Below are 19,586 nucleotides of genomic sequence, written 5' to 3' on the forward strand. Positions count from 1 at the left end.
TTGTATGTATCTCACTTCAAGACACTTCTTTCAGTTTATTATTTAAGGTTAGAATATTAATCTCTATCCTATTTTTTCTTTTTCTACTAGTATTTCTAACAGCTGCTACACCTTGCGCTATCATATGGGATAAGATTATAAATTGCAATTTAATAAAAATTCGTGGATCAACCTTTCAAATTCACGAGAACTTCGCTGTTAATAGCTTAAATTTTGGCGTAGTTTTGTACTCCAAGTTAAACCGTTTTGCGTTATATCTATATAACTATTGAACAGCTATATCTATATAACTAATTTGATTTTTTTAAATAATATTGACGTGAGTAAAACGTCAATATCATTTCTTAGAATAACATGTTTTGCTAAATTATTTGAATTTTTCATTTTGATAATATCTGTTTTGATACACAATAAAATTAAATAAAAAATTACAAGGAAAAATTTTAAGGTATCAACTATCTGTATATCTATCATGGGTCGTCGTAAGAAACCAAATCAAGGTAGCGAAGTTACTGATGATCGGGAATCTTCTATTTTCGAACTAACCATTGATTTTGTTCGGTAGAAATTTTTTATTTATATATAACAAAGAAACAAAGAATTTATATTCACATATTAATTTCGGCATTTAATTATACATATTGCAATTATATATTAAATGTGTGTGTGTGTGTGTGTGTGTGTGTGCGCGCGCGCGCGTGTGTGTGTGTGTAAAATGCATATGACCTTTTGAGTATAATATTTCTACTTGAAAAAATCATAGTCAAAGTATCTACATGTACACATGTCTATGTTTATATTTTCGAATAGCAGTTTAAATGTTAATCGTCACAAAAGTATTTTGTTTATATGTCTTAGCAATAACGAAATAAGTTGACATTCTTTAATCAATAAATGTTATTGTAATCCATCCTTAATACTGTTATGTTTTTGTTGACAAGAAAATATAATAAAATCGAGGCTAATAACAGTGCATAGTAGTATTCGAAAACATGCAATTACAATTCTAAGAAGGTCCTAATCTACTTAGGCCTTTAAAGGCGCTGAAACTATAAATTTCGTATTGAAAATTGGTGCAAGTCTGAAGAGATTAACACTGTTACCTAAAATATTATTAGTGAGAGATGATGGCGAAGCCAAACGTTAAATTGGCGGTAATGTACTTCAGTGGGTACTGACCGTACGTTGACGCAACATCAATGCGTAGTTTCGCCTGATTTATTGAATTACATGTGAGTGAGTCTTTATTGTCAAATTTCTGCTTCAATTTTTTCATGTTTTGGGTGTCGGCTGTTCGTATGCTACGCATTAATGTCCGTATTTCATCGCGATATGAGTAGTTTATGAATTTTCAGGAAATATATATTATTGTTTATTTAAGAAGACTTTATTCAGTACGAACAGTAGTATAACCTGTACTTTGTTTACCTAAAATTTAATCGATAACTGTAAATTAACGCGACTACATTTTATTATTAATTAAAGATTATTAAGATTTGAAAACATCCTTTGAAATATATAACAAATATGATACATCATTCTTTTAACGATTGCCTCATGATCTTATAAGATTAGTATATTTTCAGAATAATTGACAACATGAAGCGTCCAAAGCGTATGAGCAATCGTATCAGAAAAATCGCAAAGAAAGAACCATCAATCTTCTGGTTAAACGAGGACTGCCTGCGTCACATTATAAAATTTTTAACGGTCAGGGATAGAATAAGGCTATCAGGAGGTACACTATATGGAGAAAATCAAGTTAATAAATAATTAGACAACAATGTTACAAGTATTTAATGACATAATATGTACGTTTTCTTACAGTTTGCAAGAGGTTGCAGTCTCTCGTTATGTTAACATGGTCTGATATCAAATCATTGAGAATCAGTTTTAACGTGAGAAGAGATCGTGATAAGATGAAATACACCTTACCGCTTTTAAAATTAGTACTTGGCCATTGTGGCCCTTTTCTTAAGGATCTAACGCTTGGTTCTTGGCGAGAAAAAGGTTACACCAGTCCAGTTATGTCATACATAACGAAATCATGCCCAAACTTGATTTCATTAAATTTAAAAGGTGTAAAACTTCATGTAAAATCAGCCGAAATTCTTGCGCAGACATACAGCAAACTCACACACCTTACCCTAGGATGGTGTCAACAAGCATGCACTCACGCAATATCAAAGCTTTTTCAAGCTAACAAAGAACTCAAATTAATCGAGTTCATTGAATGTTATCATCTAGAAAGCAGTTGTTTTTCAAAACTTCATGCAGAATCCATTGAGTCAATCACTTTCGGTCGAAAATGCAATTTCGAAGTAAGTGAAGTTATCAATGTAAGTTCATTTTTTTTTCAAACATATAGAAAGATGGAATTTTGCGATAGTTTCCAGCATCTACCAATATATTAATAGTCATTGAAAAAATTATATCGCATAAAATATTATTCAATTTTTAGGATATCGAAAAGTTTATAAACTTAAAGACTATTTACGTTGAACGAAATGGCCTATTCATCGATGGTATAAATGAATTATTAGGAGAATTACCTAAAAAGACAAATCTAGAGAATTTAATAGTAGATGCAAGCTGCAATTATTCGGAAGAGTTTGTACCTTTATCAAATATCATTTATTATACCAACCTTCGAAAAGTAACGCTAACTTATCGTATAGCATATGATGAATTACTCGTTGCTATTGCAAAGCATTGCAAGAATTTAACATATATAAAATTAGCAAGTACGTGTCGTTTTTCGTTCATGTTGCTCTGAGTTATTAATATTATCATCAATATTACTATTTCATTTGTTGCTATCTTTGTTTGAAAATTGACAATTCAAAAATGTCTTGTACTTTCGTTCTTATTGTGTTATTTATTATTCAATTTACAGATTCACCTGCAGTAACTGATCTTGGATTATCAACTTTGATTTCTTCATTAAACATTGAAGAACTCTGTATTGATAATCTATGCGAGATTTCCTCTAGCTTTTTTGCATATGTACATATGCCTTCATTGAAGATTTTTCAGTCCTTCAATAATCCACACTGGAATAATGAAAGCTTTAGGAATCTAATGTCTGCTGCAGATAATTTGATACAAATACAAATTAAGAACAATCAAGTGAATTATAATGCGTTGATCAACGATGCAACACAGTATTCATTAAATCGAGGAAATGAGACATTTCTGAAATTGCTCTTAGAAGTTGAGGACCAGGTTCCTCCAACGGGCAGAATTGCACCATACTTATTGGTTGAGTTAATAAGAACTCGCCATTCTGCATCTGATGAAGATTCTGATTAAAACGTGGATTATAAGTACATTTTATGGTAGTTTAGTATCTGGAATTAGAATTTCATCTATTTTTTTCAATATTTTGACTAACAATGTATCGCCTTAGAACTAAAACTAAAAATGAAAATCGAAATCCAACTGCATTTTTTAAATATTTGAGTGATGGATATACTGAGTCCACAATAAGCTGTATATGACTACGTGATTGTATTTTAGAAATCTACAAGGAATTGTACGTCTTATTATAAAAGAAAATGGAAAAATTATTACTAGATTCCTACCAATTTTTATATTTTGGTATGAAAAAGTAATTTTAGTAATACTGGTATCGCTACATATTGAATTTGTAATAAGATTGATAAGTAATATGTAGATCATAACAATTTTTTATGTATGTCTTTGTATTCTTACAAGTAGATAATGTAAGAAGTTAACTATATCAGTAGCCAATTTTCAATTGTTTTTAATTACATAAGCTTTTGGAATAAAATACGTTAAACAAATTTTATGCATTGATTTTGTGGCGAAGACTTTCTTTACACAGTAACAATCTTGGTCGTAACTATAAAACTAAACATTTAAATTTAATATTAAAATTGACATCTTGGATAAATTTTATTAAGTATTATACTGACAATTGTGAGTTGGATTAGCATTACCTTTTACCTCTCATGTAATATATTTATATTATAATCATTTCTAATATAGATATACACATGCGAAAAAGACAATCAGATCTGAGAACACAGCGGAAAATCGCCATAAATTGTTCCGGAAAAATGATAGGAAAATTACGCGTTTTTAGTAAGAATAGAAAAACTAATGAACAATTTCGCGTAACTTTGTTTTCATAAACAGTATTTCCGTAAGATTTTTTTTCTGTTCCCCCAAAAATAAATACATTTAATCATTAGAAAAAATTATGCATAATTGCTTTGTCCAATCAAAATATTGTAATCTTAAGTTACAAGATAAACATTATTTTTTATTGCAATAATACATGTACCCGATAAATCAGTAGGTAATAAAGTCAACAATGGATGTACCTATAGAGGTGGGTTATTTATCCATATAACCAGTAATGTTAAGTACTCAGAGATTTTTCTGAGTCAGAAAAATTTCCCACAGAAATGTTGGCACTGCCCGGACATTCAGGACCTGCGAAGTTAAAAATCTAAATTATTTTCGAGGATTGAGCATCGATGGCCTTAAATGGCTATTTTTTACCAAATTGTGGAGGTACAACTTGCCGAAATAAGCCTTTGATCTAATCTTGTTTGGTGTGATTGATGCTCAAGCATCAAAAGTAATTCGAATTTTGAAGTTCGCGGGTTACAAATGAATGACAGGGCAGAGTAGATCTATGTGACCGACTGATTCATTAACAAATATTTCAATGAATTTTTATGGGATAGAAAAATTGCATTCAATTTTTGCTAACGATTCACTTGTTAATAAAAATTAAATTTAAAGAATACGTAAATTCAATTTTTACTGATTAGGAAGTGTTGGACATTCGAAATTCTTGTTATTGACAAAAACTAAATTGCGTGAATGTATTAATGATTTTTTCTATCATTGCTTATCGTGCGTAGTTTTTCTATAATTTTTTCGGATCGATTTGCATTTTCCGTCGAATTCATTCATCACATCTGATCAGTTTTCTCTTACATTCAGGTATGTATTTATAAATTATCCAACGTTACTGATGCGCGGTCAGTCTCATCGCTACCATACAGTTATAATAATAGGATTGGTAATACAAATTAACTGGCATTTTATAAAGAGAATGCGCATGTTACTTGATGTATATTGCAAACGCCTACAATAATTTGCACTAACATAAAACTCAAGCGAATGATATTTAAGAACCATATGACGAATAATTTTCTTAAAACTGCATCAATCGAATTGAAATATTTTTCTGATAAAAGATTATAGCATCAACTTTTCACTCCGTTTATAGGAATATCACGAAGTCATGTGTAAAATGAAGAAACAAATGACTAAATTTCGAAGGAGTATAAGATTTGTGAGACTACCGATTTATGGCTACATCTACTCACACGCAACTCTAACTCTTAGATTTTTAATCATTCTGTTACATTTGGCATTTTTTAAATTACAATGAAAATCAATTTGAATAAGAAATAACTTACACGTTGGTAAAATTATAATCACACTGTAGTCTTCACAGCGGATTATCTTCAAACCGCATAGTGTTTATAAATACAGGTTTGATATTACGGTTAGCGTCATTAATCAGTCACAATAATAGTATCGAAATTGTATTAACGCTCAACGTAATGAACATAATTTTGTAAGACTAAAAAATAATAATGATTTTTAGATAAACTGCGTTCACAAAATTGAAATCATTAATGCTTTTTCTGAAAAAATGCATAATTCATTTATAAGGTCTTTTTATTTTAAGCAATATAGCAAGAAAACAATCATGAATGATCTGAAAATTTGCATATATACAGCATTTGTTGCTAGTAATTTTAAGATTACTCACATGAAACCATCCGGTTACCGTGATAGTCCATTTTCTATTGGCATTAAATACGAGACCATGATCATTTTCATACACACTGTCATTTGGTTCTGGAGCAGGTTCAGCGCACTTAGAACTATAACGGTTGAGGGTTAAATAATCGACAGTAGTTCTAATATTTTAGATAATTTGACACAACAAAGTGGATAAAATTACTAATATCATAATCATCGTTACTTCATATAATTTATTCATTTTGTTGAAAGTCGAGAAAGTCTCGATTGAGGTAATTCCTAGTATTCACTTTTTCATTAATTTTTTTTCACAATAGCTGGCTAATCATCTTATTTTGAAAAAAATGGATGTTCGTACATACCAAATTTAAATTGAAAAGCTATATCACCAGATTCAGTGTTATTTTCTTGTTTAGAAAAAAGTATGGTGTATCTATAGTAATACTAATTTTCCCATTCTGTTGAAATCTGAATTTCTTGTCATAAATGTCATGAGCGTGAGAATGAGCTTCTAAAATGTTTGCAGAGATACTCTGCCTTCTTTTTTAATTCTATATAAAAAAAGTGTATTAAAAACTGTTTTGAAAAAACATTAATACGTGCTTTTCTTAACAGGTAGTCAAACCAATTCATTTATTAATTTTGTTGTAATAATTCATACCTTGCACCGTCTTTGCAAACGACATTCGCATAATCAGTTGGAAGTATCCAGCTGATAGAAAAGTGATAATAGTCCATCTGGAAGCATAAAATGTAGAATCGACAAATTCTTGACTTGAACAAAAGGTTTTTCTACTCACGTCAATATTTTTAAGTATTTGAACATCTTTATTATATCTATGATAAGAATTACAAGAATGACGTCACCATTTGATTCATCGGCAATAAATCGGGTCTACCATGAGTTCATCGTTCTCACACGTTCTTACCTTTATCTGTAAATATAAAGCACTTCAAATTGAGTGTTCAATTCATTATTGGAAGCTTAAACTATTTTATCACATTTTACCACTGATATTCCAGGTTACCTCGAGTTGGTATGAGGAAGTGTCGGAACATAACATTAGAAATTCATTAGGAAACGATACCAATTTTTGAATAAATTTGTAAACACAGTTGCAAACAATTAGTTGTATCATTGTTTAAAAAGTCACATCTTTTTCAGACATATGGTAATCGATTTCTGTAGTGTGGGTGTAGAGATACAACAGAAATCTTTACCTCAGATGTAATGTAATTATATTTATAAGAAATATAAAACAAACCATTCTCGCTAATAAACATGTACTTGTATGGATTTAAAAAAAATGGAACTGATAATATTAGAGAAATAAAATATCATGACTTTTTAAGAATAACGACTAGAAGCACAAATACATTGCTCCCATAATTGGACTGTAATATTTAATTCTTCCAACGAACACAAGCAAGTTATCTTTGTTTGGTACTGCTTTATCATATGAGTCTCTTCTAAATTACGTGAATTCGCCGTTTCACAAAATTTAAGCAATGCCATTTCCTGCGTTGCTCTCAGTACTCCGTTTCAAAACTCGCGCGAAATTGTTCTCGCAAGCAACTCGCAATAAATTCAACGATATAACGCTCGAGCTCGGAAGCTGCGATTTTGCAAAAGAAATCCATCGATTCGCCGATGACTGATGACTGCTTCTCGAACGGCTATCGCGTGCGGGGGTCAGCGGGAGATTTAATTAACGCAAATGCCCAGCGATCGCTCACCCCTCTTGGGGTTATTAAGCACTCGAGCACTCTAGCAGCGTCGACCAGAGAGCAACGGGAGGAAAAAAAAAATTAAACGATAGGTGCGGCATCGAGGCGAGTTGTTTTTCCTTTTTTCTCTTTTTTTTTTGCTCGCTTCGAAAGGGTTTTGCCCGGGATTAAAGGATTCAGTTTTTAGATTGATGTCGGTGCGCCAGATGCCCGCTGCCGCATGCTTTTTTTTTTTGTTTTCATTGTGCCCCAGCGGAATAGATCGCGCGAGCCGAATTTCGTCGTCTGATGGAAGAAAAGGAAGAGAATGAGACGAGCTCGGGAGTGGCGCGACAAAAGCGAACGCTCGCCGTCAAAAGGCGATTAAAGCGGCCACCGCAATTCCATCGTAAGTAAGAAGTCGGCGATGGAGTCCTTGGGAAATTACGCATTCGATAAAGCCGCGCGATATCGTCGGCTAATTCGCTGCAGACTGCTCAAATAAAAGTCTCTCTCCGACTTTAACGTCTTTCCGATTCGAGGCAAACTTTGCTTGCGCCCCCTGCCACGCGAAGCGCGTCGTCCCGTATAATCGACTTTGCGAAACAATTCTATAATCCTTTGAAACGCAATTAAGGGCTTACTCTCTTTCTCTCTCTGCCGCGAGTCCAAATAAGTTTGGCCGCGCGTAATCGCTCGTGAAAAATGCTCGTGGAATTACAGCGCGGGCAACGAGAGCCGAATCGAATCAGTCGAATTCCGATGCGTGTGTTATTACGAGTTCGAGAGGGCTCGGCCCCTCGCTGCGCATAAGACTGCCAATTAGCGTTTACCCCCCCCCCCCCCCCCCCCGGTCGCCGCACGCGTGCACTTGATTGTTGATCGATGCACACTGCGCCGGCGAGAGCATCGCAGCGCGCTCGTGAATTCGTTTTGGCTGCGCAAATCGCGGGCAAAGTTCGCGCTCACGCGGGATTCCGCTGGCGCGAGATTAATGAAGGCGCGTCGAAGGGAGAGCAAACAAGCAGGCCAAAACCGATATCTATCCGAGCGAGACTTATCTCATTTATTACCGGCGCGTCTCTCGTCGATCGCGCGCCGCGGCGTCGGGCGTCTCCCTCGTCGTCATCGGTTATTTTACAACCTCGGCTGTGAGATAAGGTAGCGTATAACGTCTTTGTTTTCGCCGCCGCGAATGCCCTCCCCGTGTGCCTCCGCGCTCCTCTTTTCTTTCTCTCTGTCTCGCGAGTCAAAGCACTTCCGAGCCCGGCAGAATTAAGCTTGTTTTCCAGTTTATAAAAGCCGAGGGGAAGGTTATTGAATTAAGTGGAATTGGCTAGGAGCCGCGGTGCTTTCCTTTTTTCTGCTCGGTTCCACGTGCGCGAGGAAGGAGAAACAATTCAGCGAGCCGCAATAAACGATCATCCGACGCTAGATTCCAATTTCCTTATCTCGGGCGTGCGGCGCACCGAGGCGGACCGCGCCTTCGAATTGCCGCCGTAACAAATGTCTGTCTCCGCTCCGCGGCTGAAAGAAGAGCGGCGGCGCGCGCGTAAAGAGATTCCAGTTTTCTGATAGCGATTTACGTTGCACTCAATTCGCCCGAGCCCTTATCGGCAGAGCAGTTTTGCCGAATGACAAACTTGAGAAAGTTCGGCGCGCGGCGAGGCGCCGCCACTCCAGATAATGCCGTTCGCGCTGCGCGACTACTCTTCGCCAAAGTTCCAAAGTGTACGCGTAATTGTCGCTGCAGCGTCGTCGCGCGAGAGGCTTGCGGCATCGGCGCGAGAAACCAGAAGAAAGGCTCGACAAGCGAGCCACGAGTCGAAGAAGCCTGCGGGAGCCCCCTCTGCATGCGCTCGTCGCAGTGGGAGCGTCCTCGGCCGGCCGTGTGTACGCGGCGGCGCGGCCAAGCGACGAGATAAGGCTTGGGCATAAACGTCCGGCCGATAAGGGCAGTTTGCACCCTCGTTGTGGACAGTTAGCCTTGAATGAGACGTGGCCCATTGTGCGACGCCGCTACCGCTCTCGTTCGCCGACAAAAGCCCCGTCGCAGCCGCAAGTGATTCTCTCTCGACTTGCGAGAATATGCCTCTCTCTCTTTCTCTCTTTGAGAGCCTTTTCGCGTCTTTTTGTTCCGCTTTGCTGCGCTTTGATCACTGATTTTACGGTTGTTTGTTTGCTCGGAATTTCAATGCGGAGATTCGGAACTTCTAGTACACGGTTTCTCAGCGGACGCGACTGTTAAAAATCAAATTACTACCACGCGCGCTCATCCCGACAGAAACGACATTAATATCGAACGGGCTGGCGCATTATTCCATCGCTATCGAAGCATCGCTCGCCACCTTTTGCAATGGCGGAGCCCGAAAAGACAACTATCCCGCGTTCGCCTAACGGAAAAAAGGACCGACGGACATTAATTCTGTGGACACTGCCGCGCGTCCAAATGCATAAATCCCAACGACAAAGGAGGCGCGAGAGCGAGCGCCGCTCTAAATTCCGCTTTATCGCGCGCCTGCGATTCGACGCTAATGCGCGCCAAAGAGAAAGAGAGAGAGAGAGAGAGAGAGAGAGAGAGAGAGAGAGAGAGAGAGAGAGAGAGAGAGAAAAAGAGAATCCGAGCGATTTGTAATGCGCGCGCTCTCCCATCGTAATTCCATCTTCCAAGAGTCGTTAGCCAGGCGAAAAAGGAGGAAAAACGACACGCGCGGGAGAGAAAGAGCTCCGAGCGCGCGGGCGGAGCTATTGACCGGCCGACCCTTGAGGAGATAACGCCTTTTACGTTTTGCCGGCGCTATCTCACGCTAAACGCTACCGCGCCGCTTCCTCTTTTCCTACAAAGTATACCAGCAGCTTTATTGGACTCCGATTCTCTCGATGGGCCTCGTACGTCTCTGCCTCGTGCTCTCTCGGTGAGTGCGCTCCACCGTCAATCACTCAATTAGCCGGTCGCGTGCTCGAAACTGCAACTGCGTGGTTCGAGTGCGTCGAAGACGAGGCCCATCGCCTAACACGATGATTCCGGAGAGGTGCGCGTATCGTCGTGCGCAGGCGCGATCGAAGGCTCGCTTCTCTCTGCCGTCGCAAGTACCTCGAGATCGTTTCGCTCGAAACGCGTTCAGGCGAGACAAAGAGTAGGCGCGAGAAAGCCAACGAGGCGGAAGCTCTTTCCTTTGCGGCTCTCGTTTGATTCCTCGCACAACGAAACGCGGCACTCTCGGCAATAGCAGCGGCGGCGGCGGCGGCGGCGACGGCATCAACAACAATCTCCAAAGCATTAGCGCGAGGCAGCATCGCCAGCAGCGGCGCGCGGCATACTTCGGGAGCAAAGATATGCCATAAACAGCCGGTAGTAATGAAATCAGAAGGCAGTGCGCGCAGACACGACACCTCCTTCGTACAGTTTCCCCGTCGCGAGTGTATATAGTGGATGCCTCGCGGCGCTTAGGTGCTTGCGGTAAATCTAATAACGCCCAAGTAATGTTGTTAACTCCCTCGCGCGCGCGTGTGTGCACTCGCCCGTCTACGTGCATTCTGCTTTGTCTGAAATCTTTTCCGGCTCGCCATTCTTTCCTCCCGAAATCATTTCTCGTTGCTTCTCTCCGTGATACCCTCCTTACTTTTCGTTATTTCTCTTTTTTTTTCGCTGCTCGCTGAGACTTTTGAGTTACGTGGCTTCCGAGCGATCAGTTTTCCTCCTTGTTCGACGCGTCACTCGATATTTTAATTATCTGAAATAATATTTGTATGGAGATGTTATTTGATTCGCGTGAGTTTTGCGAGGATCGCGCTCGATGTACATCATTTCGTGGGTAAATGTAATCGTTCCAATTGGGCTTCACTCATTGACGTACTAATGGGAATTCGATCAAAAGTCAATGTAAAACGAAAGATATAATTAGCGAATCCGATAGAATGTTTGATTTTATTCAATTATGCGTTGAAAATTCCTCGACAGGATCGGAATCACTTTGGATTGCAAAAGCTGTATAGAATTCCGTTGCGAATCGAGTAATCGATATCAGTTGATTTGCAAAATGAAAAAAAAAATAACGCCAATCTTTATTTCGCACTAAATAATCACTTCCGCCGCAGGAAGAACGTTAAAAAATCACATATTTACAGAGCTAAAAGAGAGAGAGAGAGAATTTACCGTGGTAAACTCATGATCGCTTAACGCGCAATTGCACAATCGCACGCGGCCGAAAAAACAGCGGCTCGCTCGTCGCGTTTTTCCCTCTCTCGGATTCGTTTATTCGCCGCGGCTACAACGGATCCCCGGGCTCCGCGAATAATTTAATCGCTCGTCTCTCTCTCTTTCTCTCTCTCTCTCGCGCGCGCGCGCGCTTGGAATTGGTGTCAATTTCGCGGGCAGCGCTGAAAGATTAATCGCCAAATGAGAGCTCGCCACTCGATTAATTTGCGCTTTTTTTACATCTCTCTCTCGGCCTGCTCCTGCCGTTTATCGCGCTTGACTCGCTTTTTATCGCTTCGCCTGACGCGTTTTCGCATTTCCGGCGCGGCAAGGGCCAACGTTGATTCGCCGAATGAAATTTATTAACGGTTGTTGTTGTCGTTCTTGCTTTTCCTACTACAGCTTGATGTAGTCACGGAATAACCGAGCTGCTTATCGACTACCGTATTTATTTGTGTAATAAGTGAAAAATCGGGATTCTCGAATTACTAAAAAAATACGTGAATTGCTTATTACTCGAGTTCCGACGCAATGGAAACAAACGAAGTATCGAAACATGCTTTCAATCTTCATCATCGGCTGTCGTCGCGCTTCTATGAAAGATTTATGCGATACTGTGCCTTTTATACTTTAGGGAAGCATAAAACTTGCTAATTATTTAGCCACCTGGTAATGCGAACCACCAACTAAATCATTTTTGCCTTGAAAAAAGAGCACGGACTTATTTCTCAGATAGAATCGGGACGAAAGAAGATCCGCAAACTGGATAAGCACTGCAGCGAAAAAATTGGTATCTCGCGAGGAGCGCGGTCCTTCCAGCGAGCTCGCGGGCGCCCCGGTTAACTTCTTATCGCGAGCGTCGCGCGACTATACGTACGTACGTCTCAACTACAGCGAGCCCGCGCGTACATGCATATGCATGCAGGATAGGTATGAGGGCGCTGATACACGCACGCGGCATGGCAGTGGGTCCCGTGTAAGCTCACGCTAGAACAAATTTGCAGCGGCTAATTCGGAGCGGGAGAGGCCGCTCGCGCGTACCAAGTTGTGTTGAACTTTTCGCAGCTCGCGGGTTTGGGGGCGGGCATAGTTTGCCGAGCTTTCGCCCAAACAGAGACAGAGGCTTCTCGCTAGCGATGTCTGTAACGCGATTATTATGTGCTCGAGCAAGAGTATGCCAAAATTGCGTTGTGTTGGGTGTTTTTTTTGTGTTTGTTTTATACTGTTGAATCGCGCCAGTCCTCCGATGGTATGCCATTCGAGTGAGAGTCGACAAAGTCATTTTTAAATAAATGCTTTCTGATAGTGAAAAAAGACATTTCACATACAATATTATTTATTTCAATACTATTATTTTAACAATATTTTTTTGTTTCCTTAAAATACAATGTGTTTACAGAGTGTTTGACAGATGTAAATAAGTTACCTATACACAATGCTAATATAGCCAAATAAAATAAATGAAAATACAAGTTACGAGATTCCAGGTATATAAGTTGCTAAAATCGCATATAACAATATACACATAAATAAAGTAAATATCTTCCTATAATTTTCTCTACATTTCAGTTCTCTCAATTACATCTATATCAATGAGGATGTCCGTACTATCTTGAAACCTTCTCTTTGATAATTTTATTCTGCTAGGCTGTTTAATGTTTACATTTCTCATTCTCGTATCAAAGTTTTAAAAATTTCACTGGCCACATATTAATAACTTTTCTGGGCGAAGATTTTATTAACAACAGACATGATTATTTTGTGTCTAGTTTTTCTTTCCGATCTGGTATTTTTATTAGTAGGTTATTATAATTTTCTTTGATCGCTTCTAATAAGAAGTGCTATGTTATTGTTAAAAGGATCATTAAATTCTTTGTTTACTTTTGTGTCATATTTGTATTAACTTATTTTGTATTTTCAAAATAGTAAATTGTTCCTTTTATGTCCAAGAATTAACTCATTTGCAATATACGTATACCATATATCAAGTTTTTTTAAGAATAAAGTTTTTTGGGTATTAATAGCGATAAATGGTTCAGTCCCAGCCAATTATTGACTTCAGTTAAGTAATAATTTTCTTAAGAAAATGAGGTAATAGTTCATTTTAGTTTCGCTTTTCTGTCAAGTATCATCAGCATAAAACACCGTCCAATTATGTGGAAAAATCCTAAGTAAATCATTGATATATACTATGAATAATAATGACCAAACTAAAAGTCGATCGTGTGGTACTCAAAGCTTCGATCACTATTTAAGTTGTGATTAGCTAGCTGACGAACCTATTATTTGTGTCCTCTAATTCCATATCTATCTAGGCTTTTCAATGAAATCTCATGATCAACTGTGTCAAAGATCTTGACTAGATCTAGGAATACAACCAATTCTCCATCATTGATATTATCAATACTATCATTTCATTTGCAACATACGCGAGGGTGTCTTTGGTTCCCGCGTTTATCCTAAAACCAAATGGTTTGTCTGGTGCTATACATAGTAAACAGAGAATGCCGCCTTACCGTAGAACCTCGACGCACAGGTGTAGCGTCAAACACCTGTGCTTAATTTCGTCGTCCATGAAAATAACTGCGATTGGTGGTAGGAGGAAAAGTTGTTCCGACAGAAATGCGCCAGAAGTACCGCCAGTATCATCAGACACGGGGCAACGCTACACTCGCGCGCATGGAAAGCCATCAGCGCGGAGGCGCAGATCACAAGCGCGCGCACACACAAATACGCAGATGCAATGCCAATCAGTTACATCAGTGCCGCGCCGTGCTTGCCTTGCTTGTGCACACAGCGAGTCCCGGGTAATTAATAGCAAACCCATATAAATTAGAGACGCGCCCGCGCGGTAGTAGTGGCAGCGGTAGCCGAGTAGACGGTCGCGTGATCCCCGCGTTTACATACAAACAACGAGAGAGACGCGCGCAGACACACGACGCATGAATAAGTTAAAATACGTAACTGGCCGCTCGTGCAAACGCGCGCCGATCGTTGGCTCGGCAAAACAAGCATTATTTTCGTTCATCTCCGCTCGAATCGCGAAGCGTTCGATATCGCGCGACGCTCGCTGGTGACCGCTCCGAGGGCGCGGCGATCGTGGTCCGCCTGGGAATTCGGCCCGGTCGGCTCGTAATGAGCGCCCGCGACGACCAAAGTCGGCGATTATTACAGTATTCTCTCGCATCCCTCCGGGCGTGTACGCAATCGGCGAGAGATTTGCGCGCGTCCTCCGGGCCGAAGCGATGCCGAGCGTTTTTTTCAATCTGCGCGCGGCGAGTTGGACCTCCCCTGGAAACGTCGTTGATTCGCTTAATCGATCATCGCAGCGCCGGGCGTCGGACACCCCGGCGAGGCGAAACAAAACGCCCGGAGAGAGCGAGAGCGAGAGCGAGAGAAAGCCGTTCGGTTCACGCAACGCTTGCGATAGCGATTGCGCGCGAAATGACGAAAATTCCTCGCGAGCGCTCTTTTGCTCTCGTGCGCGCGCGGCCAGCCGACGGGTTAATTGTTCCCGCCTCGCCCGCGTACGCGCGTGTGTTTTCCTTTCTCGTGCCGCGCGCGCGCTAGTCGAGATACTTCTACTGCATATATATATATATATATATATATACACATATAAATATATGTGTATATGCCTCACCCGTAAATTCAGGACGACGATCCGTGTCGGCCAATCTAAATAAGCACGAGTGTCATACATCACGGGAATCGGATTCCATCCTGTGTGCGAATTTCGAACCACTCTAATCCGCCGATAGCGCGCGAGCACGTTCGAGTGCAAAATCAGCCGTAACCTCTCTCTCCCTTTTCGTTACTCTCTCTCTCTCTCTCTCTCTCGCTCTCTCATCCCCTCTATTTTCTCTCTCTCGCTCTCTATTAGCTCGAGTGGCCGGCTATGAATTTCTTGCTTAAAGTGCCGTTTTTGCCCTTTTAGTCTTTTTCGAACGCTTCCATGGGGCAGTTTATATAGTCACTGGGTGTTCTGCACCGATTTTGCACTCGATACGGATGACTCAGCCGAACGAAAAAATAGCTTAGTGAATAGTTTACGTTACCAAATAGCCGAGGAACAAGTTTTGTGCTTTCTGAAAGTATCAAAAACGTGTTGTGTAAATTTATGAAGGGACTGCGACGATAGCTGACAGCAAACGGAGTTCATTTCGCTTCTGAATGCTGTCAATTCATTGCACGTGAAGCGGTATTAGATCTAGTAAATAACAAGCAAATCGTAAAAACTTGCCCCCGAAGGGATCAAACGAAAAAATCTCGATGGACAATCGCTGAAAACCTTCCAACGATCTTACTCAATATTTTCCACGTCTCATTGTGGACTCGTTACGCAAAGTAAACACACAACGTTTAGCTTGCAACAGCACGAACTCTCGAAATTTCCTCCCCTATGGCTGCACGTTGCCAGAGTACGCGCATACGCGTCATAGCACGGGGGAGGGGGGAGCGAGTCGACATTCTCCGCTGGCGTTGGGCTGCTACAGCTCATCTTTCCGTCTTCGGCTCTCGGCGACTCTTGGACGTCACGCATTACTGGCATTCTCGACTATCTGCCGGTATGTCCGCGGCAGGAACTATGCAGATATGCAGTCGGTCTACGCTTGCGCTGCAGCATCATTAGGCTAGCCGCCAGACGCTTTTCCGCTCTACTGTATTATCTCCCTCTTGTTTGTGAAATTTCTCGCGTGCCGCCGCAACTCCCCCTCCCCTTGCCGCCGCCGTACGCGCGATTCACCGGTGGACGCGCGTTTCTTATATTTCGCGCCCGCGAAATCGATAATTGTCGCGAGTAGCGCGGCTCGACGTGCGGTCGGACGGGCGCCGTGCGCATGAAAGGCCTGACGTTTGAAATAAGTGGTCACTCTCGGAACGCCGCCAGACAGCTAGACAATTGTCCAACTTCGGAACCGATAAGAAAAATTCCCGCCGGGCGCACACAGGCGCGCAGCAGCAAAACGAGCTCGCCGCGTGTCTCTGTCCCCTTTTCTGCCACCCTCCCAAAGTTCGCCGGCGCTATTTATCGCCGCCCCGCTTCACTTTCTCTGTGTGCTCGCGTGTGTTTGTACGCGGGCGTATGGCCTCCGGCGAATTCCTTTTGCAGCTGCTCTCTCTCTCTCTCGCTCCTTTTTTTCTGCGCGCACGCTGATTTATCGTCCGTCGCGCTTTCCGCGCGGATTTTCGCTCTTTGCCGCGTGGATGCTTTCTTTTTTCTTAATTGGCTGGTGGTAAATGCTCGGGTTTTATATTTTTATTTTTGTTCACGAGCATTCTGATTTTTCGGGATAAAATTGGTCCTCGGAGCAAGTCAAAAAACAATTTCAGCTTCGTAGAAAAATCGCATTATCCTCGGGTCTTTTTCGTCCTAATAAAGTTACAGGGAATCGCTTGGAGGCTTTTGAAGTGGTTCGCTTTCGTTCATCTCTCCGTCCCTCGACAAAAGATAAAAGAAGGACCAACTGTTGAACGTCGAACAGCGCTCTGTGATAAGTAGCCCGAGGGTTCGCAGCGCCGGAATAAACGCGAATCGACTCTTGTAAGAGACTCGCTTTGAATACGTCACTCTCTCACTCTTTCTCTTGCTTTATGCTACTCGAGTTTTTTTTTTTTTCGTTCCGAAGGGCGAAGAATTATTTTTCTCCGTTCGACAATGCAGATTTTAGTAGGTGATTGCAATTTGTATCTAGCAAATGGCCGATGAATTTCCTTGATTTTGTAATACGTTCTGCAATTTCTTTCTGCGATTGTTGCTGATCTTTCTATACTTTTTTTCTCTTACATAAAAAGAAAGGTACTAAAAAGAAAAGAAAATCCCCTCAGCATATGATTATATTAAAAATAAAAAAAAACTAAAGTTCCTTCAACGCATTTAAAATTTAATTTAACTAAAGTATTGTTTCATTAAGAGTATAGTTAAAAATTAAGCTTTTATAATTTTTCGTTCGGATATTCGCTTTTTTTAAAGCTCAGGTAGGCTCGTTCGTTGGCGAATCACAGCACACAACCAAGTGAATTTTTTCAGCACCAAAATCCCACCTAGCGTTGATTCGATCGAGAGGTAGAGGAGCGCTCGTAACAGAGGGAATGTTGATCGCCTTGTCGCGGGCGAGCGACTGCAGCTCCGCGCTCTCGCCGTCATGTAGCATTGCGTCGACGCGTTGGCAGCGTCGAGCCATTGGCCACGGGGCGGCGACGCTGTTCCGGGCGTGGTCACGATTTGGCCAGTCGCGCGGAGGGCTGAGGTTCGTCCCTCCGTGAACCTCCGAAAGCAGAGCGACAAAGACAGAGAGAAAGAGAGAGAGAGAGAGAGAGAGAGAGAGAGAGAGAGGAATTTTTTAGTCTTAACTCTTTGCTACGGCGATTACGTCCGAAAGAAACGACGTGCCGAGAAAGACGTTCACTGGCTATTGTTCGCGATGTTTGGAATTGTTTTGCAGACGATGAGATTGTTGGATTGTTTGCTTGCGCGCTCTCCTCTTTTTTTTCGGGGAAGGTTGAAATTAATTTTCAGAGTTTCTCGGGGAATTTCTCGTTTCGAGGATATTACAGCGAAAAAATTCTAGGAAGAATTACGCAAATATTGCTTATAAAAGTGTAAAAATTCGGTAAAGATAAAAAAAAATTTTTTACAAGCGTCACTGTTATTGTTATATTCCAATGCAAATAATTAAATTGCAACTGCAGCCAATGAAATTTATTTTCTTTTGTGCACAAGTCTGTCTTTTGGAAAAATATGATGATTCTCGTAATATTTGGACTATTTCATTCAAAGTCCGATGGCGAAGAGTATACAACCTTTACTTATTCAGCGACTGAATTGAGGTAGCGTCAGTAACTTTAATGAAGTGATTAATACATCATTAAAAAAGGTAACAAGATATATCTCCACCTCTCCAACTGCGCGGCAGAATCGTCAGCTGAATCGTCAGACTATCTGCATTGTATGCTTTTGAAATCGAGCGATCATTAACCAGTAGTACAACAATACATGTCAGCCCGTTGCAAAAGGATGTCTTCTTCATGAATCGAATTTGATCGGTCAATTAACGAGCTTACAACATCCCCCCATTGTTTTCTCAACAACGGCGTCAATATTAAATCTCCCTCATTGTTCTTCGTGTACACGTTCCAATGTACATATCTTATGTATGTGTGTGTGTATGTGCGTATGCGAGCGTGTATGTGTACGAAAACGCGTTTTTTTTCATTTGGCAAAGATAAACAATAATATATACGCCGCGCAAAGATGAAACGAAATGTTCTGACATTCCGTGAACGCAGATAACCAATGACAGGCGAAAGGGTGGAGGGGGGGGGGGGCAACAAAGCTTCGGCGTGGGTGCAGTTTTAATGAAAATCTGATAATACGCGCAAGCAGAGCGAGCCTGGCCAATGATTGGATGTAATAATGCCTTTCCTACGATTCGCGCGAGACTCGGCGTGTTATTAACCGGGATTTAATTACGCGCGCGAGGCAATTACAAGGCGAAACCGGCCAAAGCGCCGCAGAGTGCTGTAGCGAGGCGCAACGATGATTTGACGACTGGCAGGCGCAGGGAAGGAAAAAAAAAAATTGGATCGCGGATGCGTTCGTTGGATTTTGATGGCTGATTGCGCGCGATGATGAAATCCCGCTTGGGGGTGGCTTTGACTAATAATAATGCCGCTGCGTTATTACTTGCGTTTATCCTGTGTTTGGCTGAAACGGCCAAATTTTGCCATTTCATTACTCGCAAGTACCATACGTATATTACGCGCGCTGTGCCGTGGTTGCATTCAATTCCAGTATTTTGTTGGTACTGCTGGTGAAATTTGGATTAATAGAGAACGTATTACAATAATCTTTACTATTTTGTTA

The 19,586-nt window shown here is 41.0% G+C and overlaps 1 protein-coding gene across 3 annotated transcripts; it reads left to right on the forward strand.

The window, feature by feature from the left end:
* The first annotated feature begins 1,097 nt into the window (after nucleotides 1–1,097).
* LOC131673423 (F-box and leucine-rich repeat protein 13-like) lies at nucleotides 1,098–3,806 on the forward strand. 3 transcript variants are annotated; one of them, XM_058951398.1, is made up of 5 exons: nucleotides 1,098–1,232; nucleotides 1,587–1,761; nucleotides 1,828–2,339; nucleotides 2,462–2,744; nucleotides 2,897–3,806. In XM_058951398.1, exons 3-5 carry the CDS (start codon nucleotides 1,854–1,856, stop codon nucleotides 3,310–3,312), a joined length of 1,185 nt encoding a protein of 394 aa, XP_058807381.1. In that variant the 5' UTR covers nucleotides 1,098–1,232; nucleotides 1,587–1,761; nucleotides 1,828–1,853; the 3' UTR covers nucleotides 3,313–3,806. The 3 variants fall into 3 exon arrangements, with proteins under 3 accessions (XP_058807381.1, XP_058807379.1, XP_058807380.1); XM_058951396.1 differs by having other exon boundaries at nucleotides 1,587–1,738; XM_058951397.1 differs by having other exon boundaries at nucleotides 1,168–1,232; nucleotides 1,576–1,738.
* The last annotated feature ends 15,780 nt before the right edge of the window (nucleotides 3,807–19,586 follow it).

This window comes from Phymastichus coffea, unplaced genomic scaffold (genome assembly GCF_024137745.1).
Source record: "Phymastichus coffea isolate CEN01 unplaced genomic scaffold, Cenicafe_Pcof_1.1 PCOF00177, whole genome shotgun sequence".
Classification (NCBI taxonomy): Eukaryota; Metazoa; Arthropoda; class Insecta; order Hymenoptera; family Eulophidae; genus Phymastichus; species Phymastichus coffea.

What these genes read in the sequence shown, in the direction of transcription:
- LOC131673423 (XM_058951396.1), top strand. Translation starts at nt 1,600, where the DNA reads ATGAAGCGTCCAAAGCGTATGAGCAATCGTATCAGAAAAATCGCAAAG. An exon ending in TAGAATAAGGCTATCAGGAG is followed by an intron (nt 1,739 to 1,827) that starts GTACACTATATG and finishes GTTTTCTTACAG; the next exon opens with TTTGCAAGAGGTTGCAGTCT. An exon ending in AACATATATAAAATTAGCAA is followed by an intron (nt 2,745 to 2,896) that starts GTACGTGTCGTT and finishes TTCAATTTACAG; the next exon opens with ATTCACCTGCAGTAACTGAT.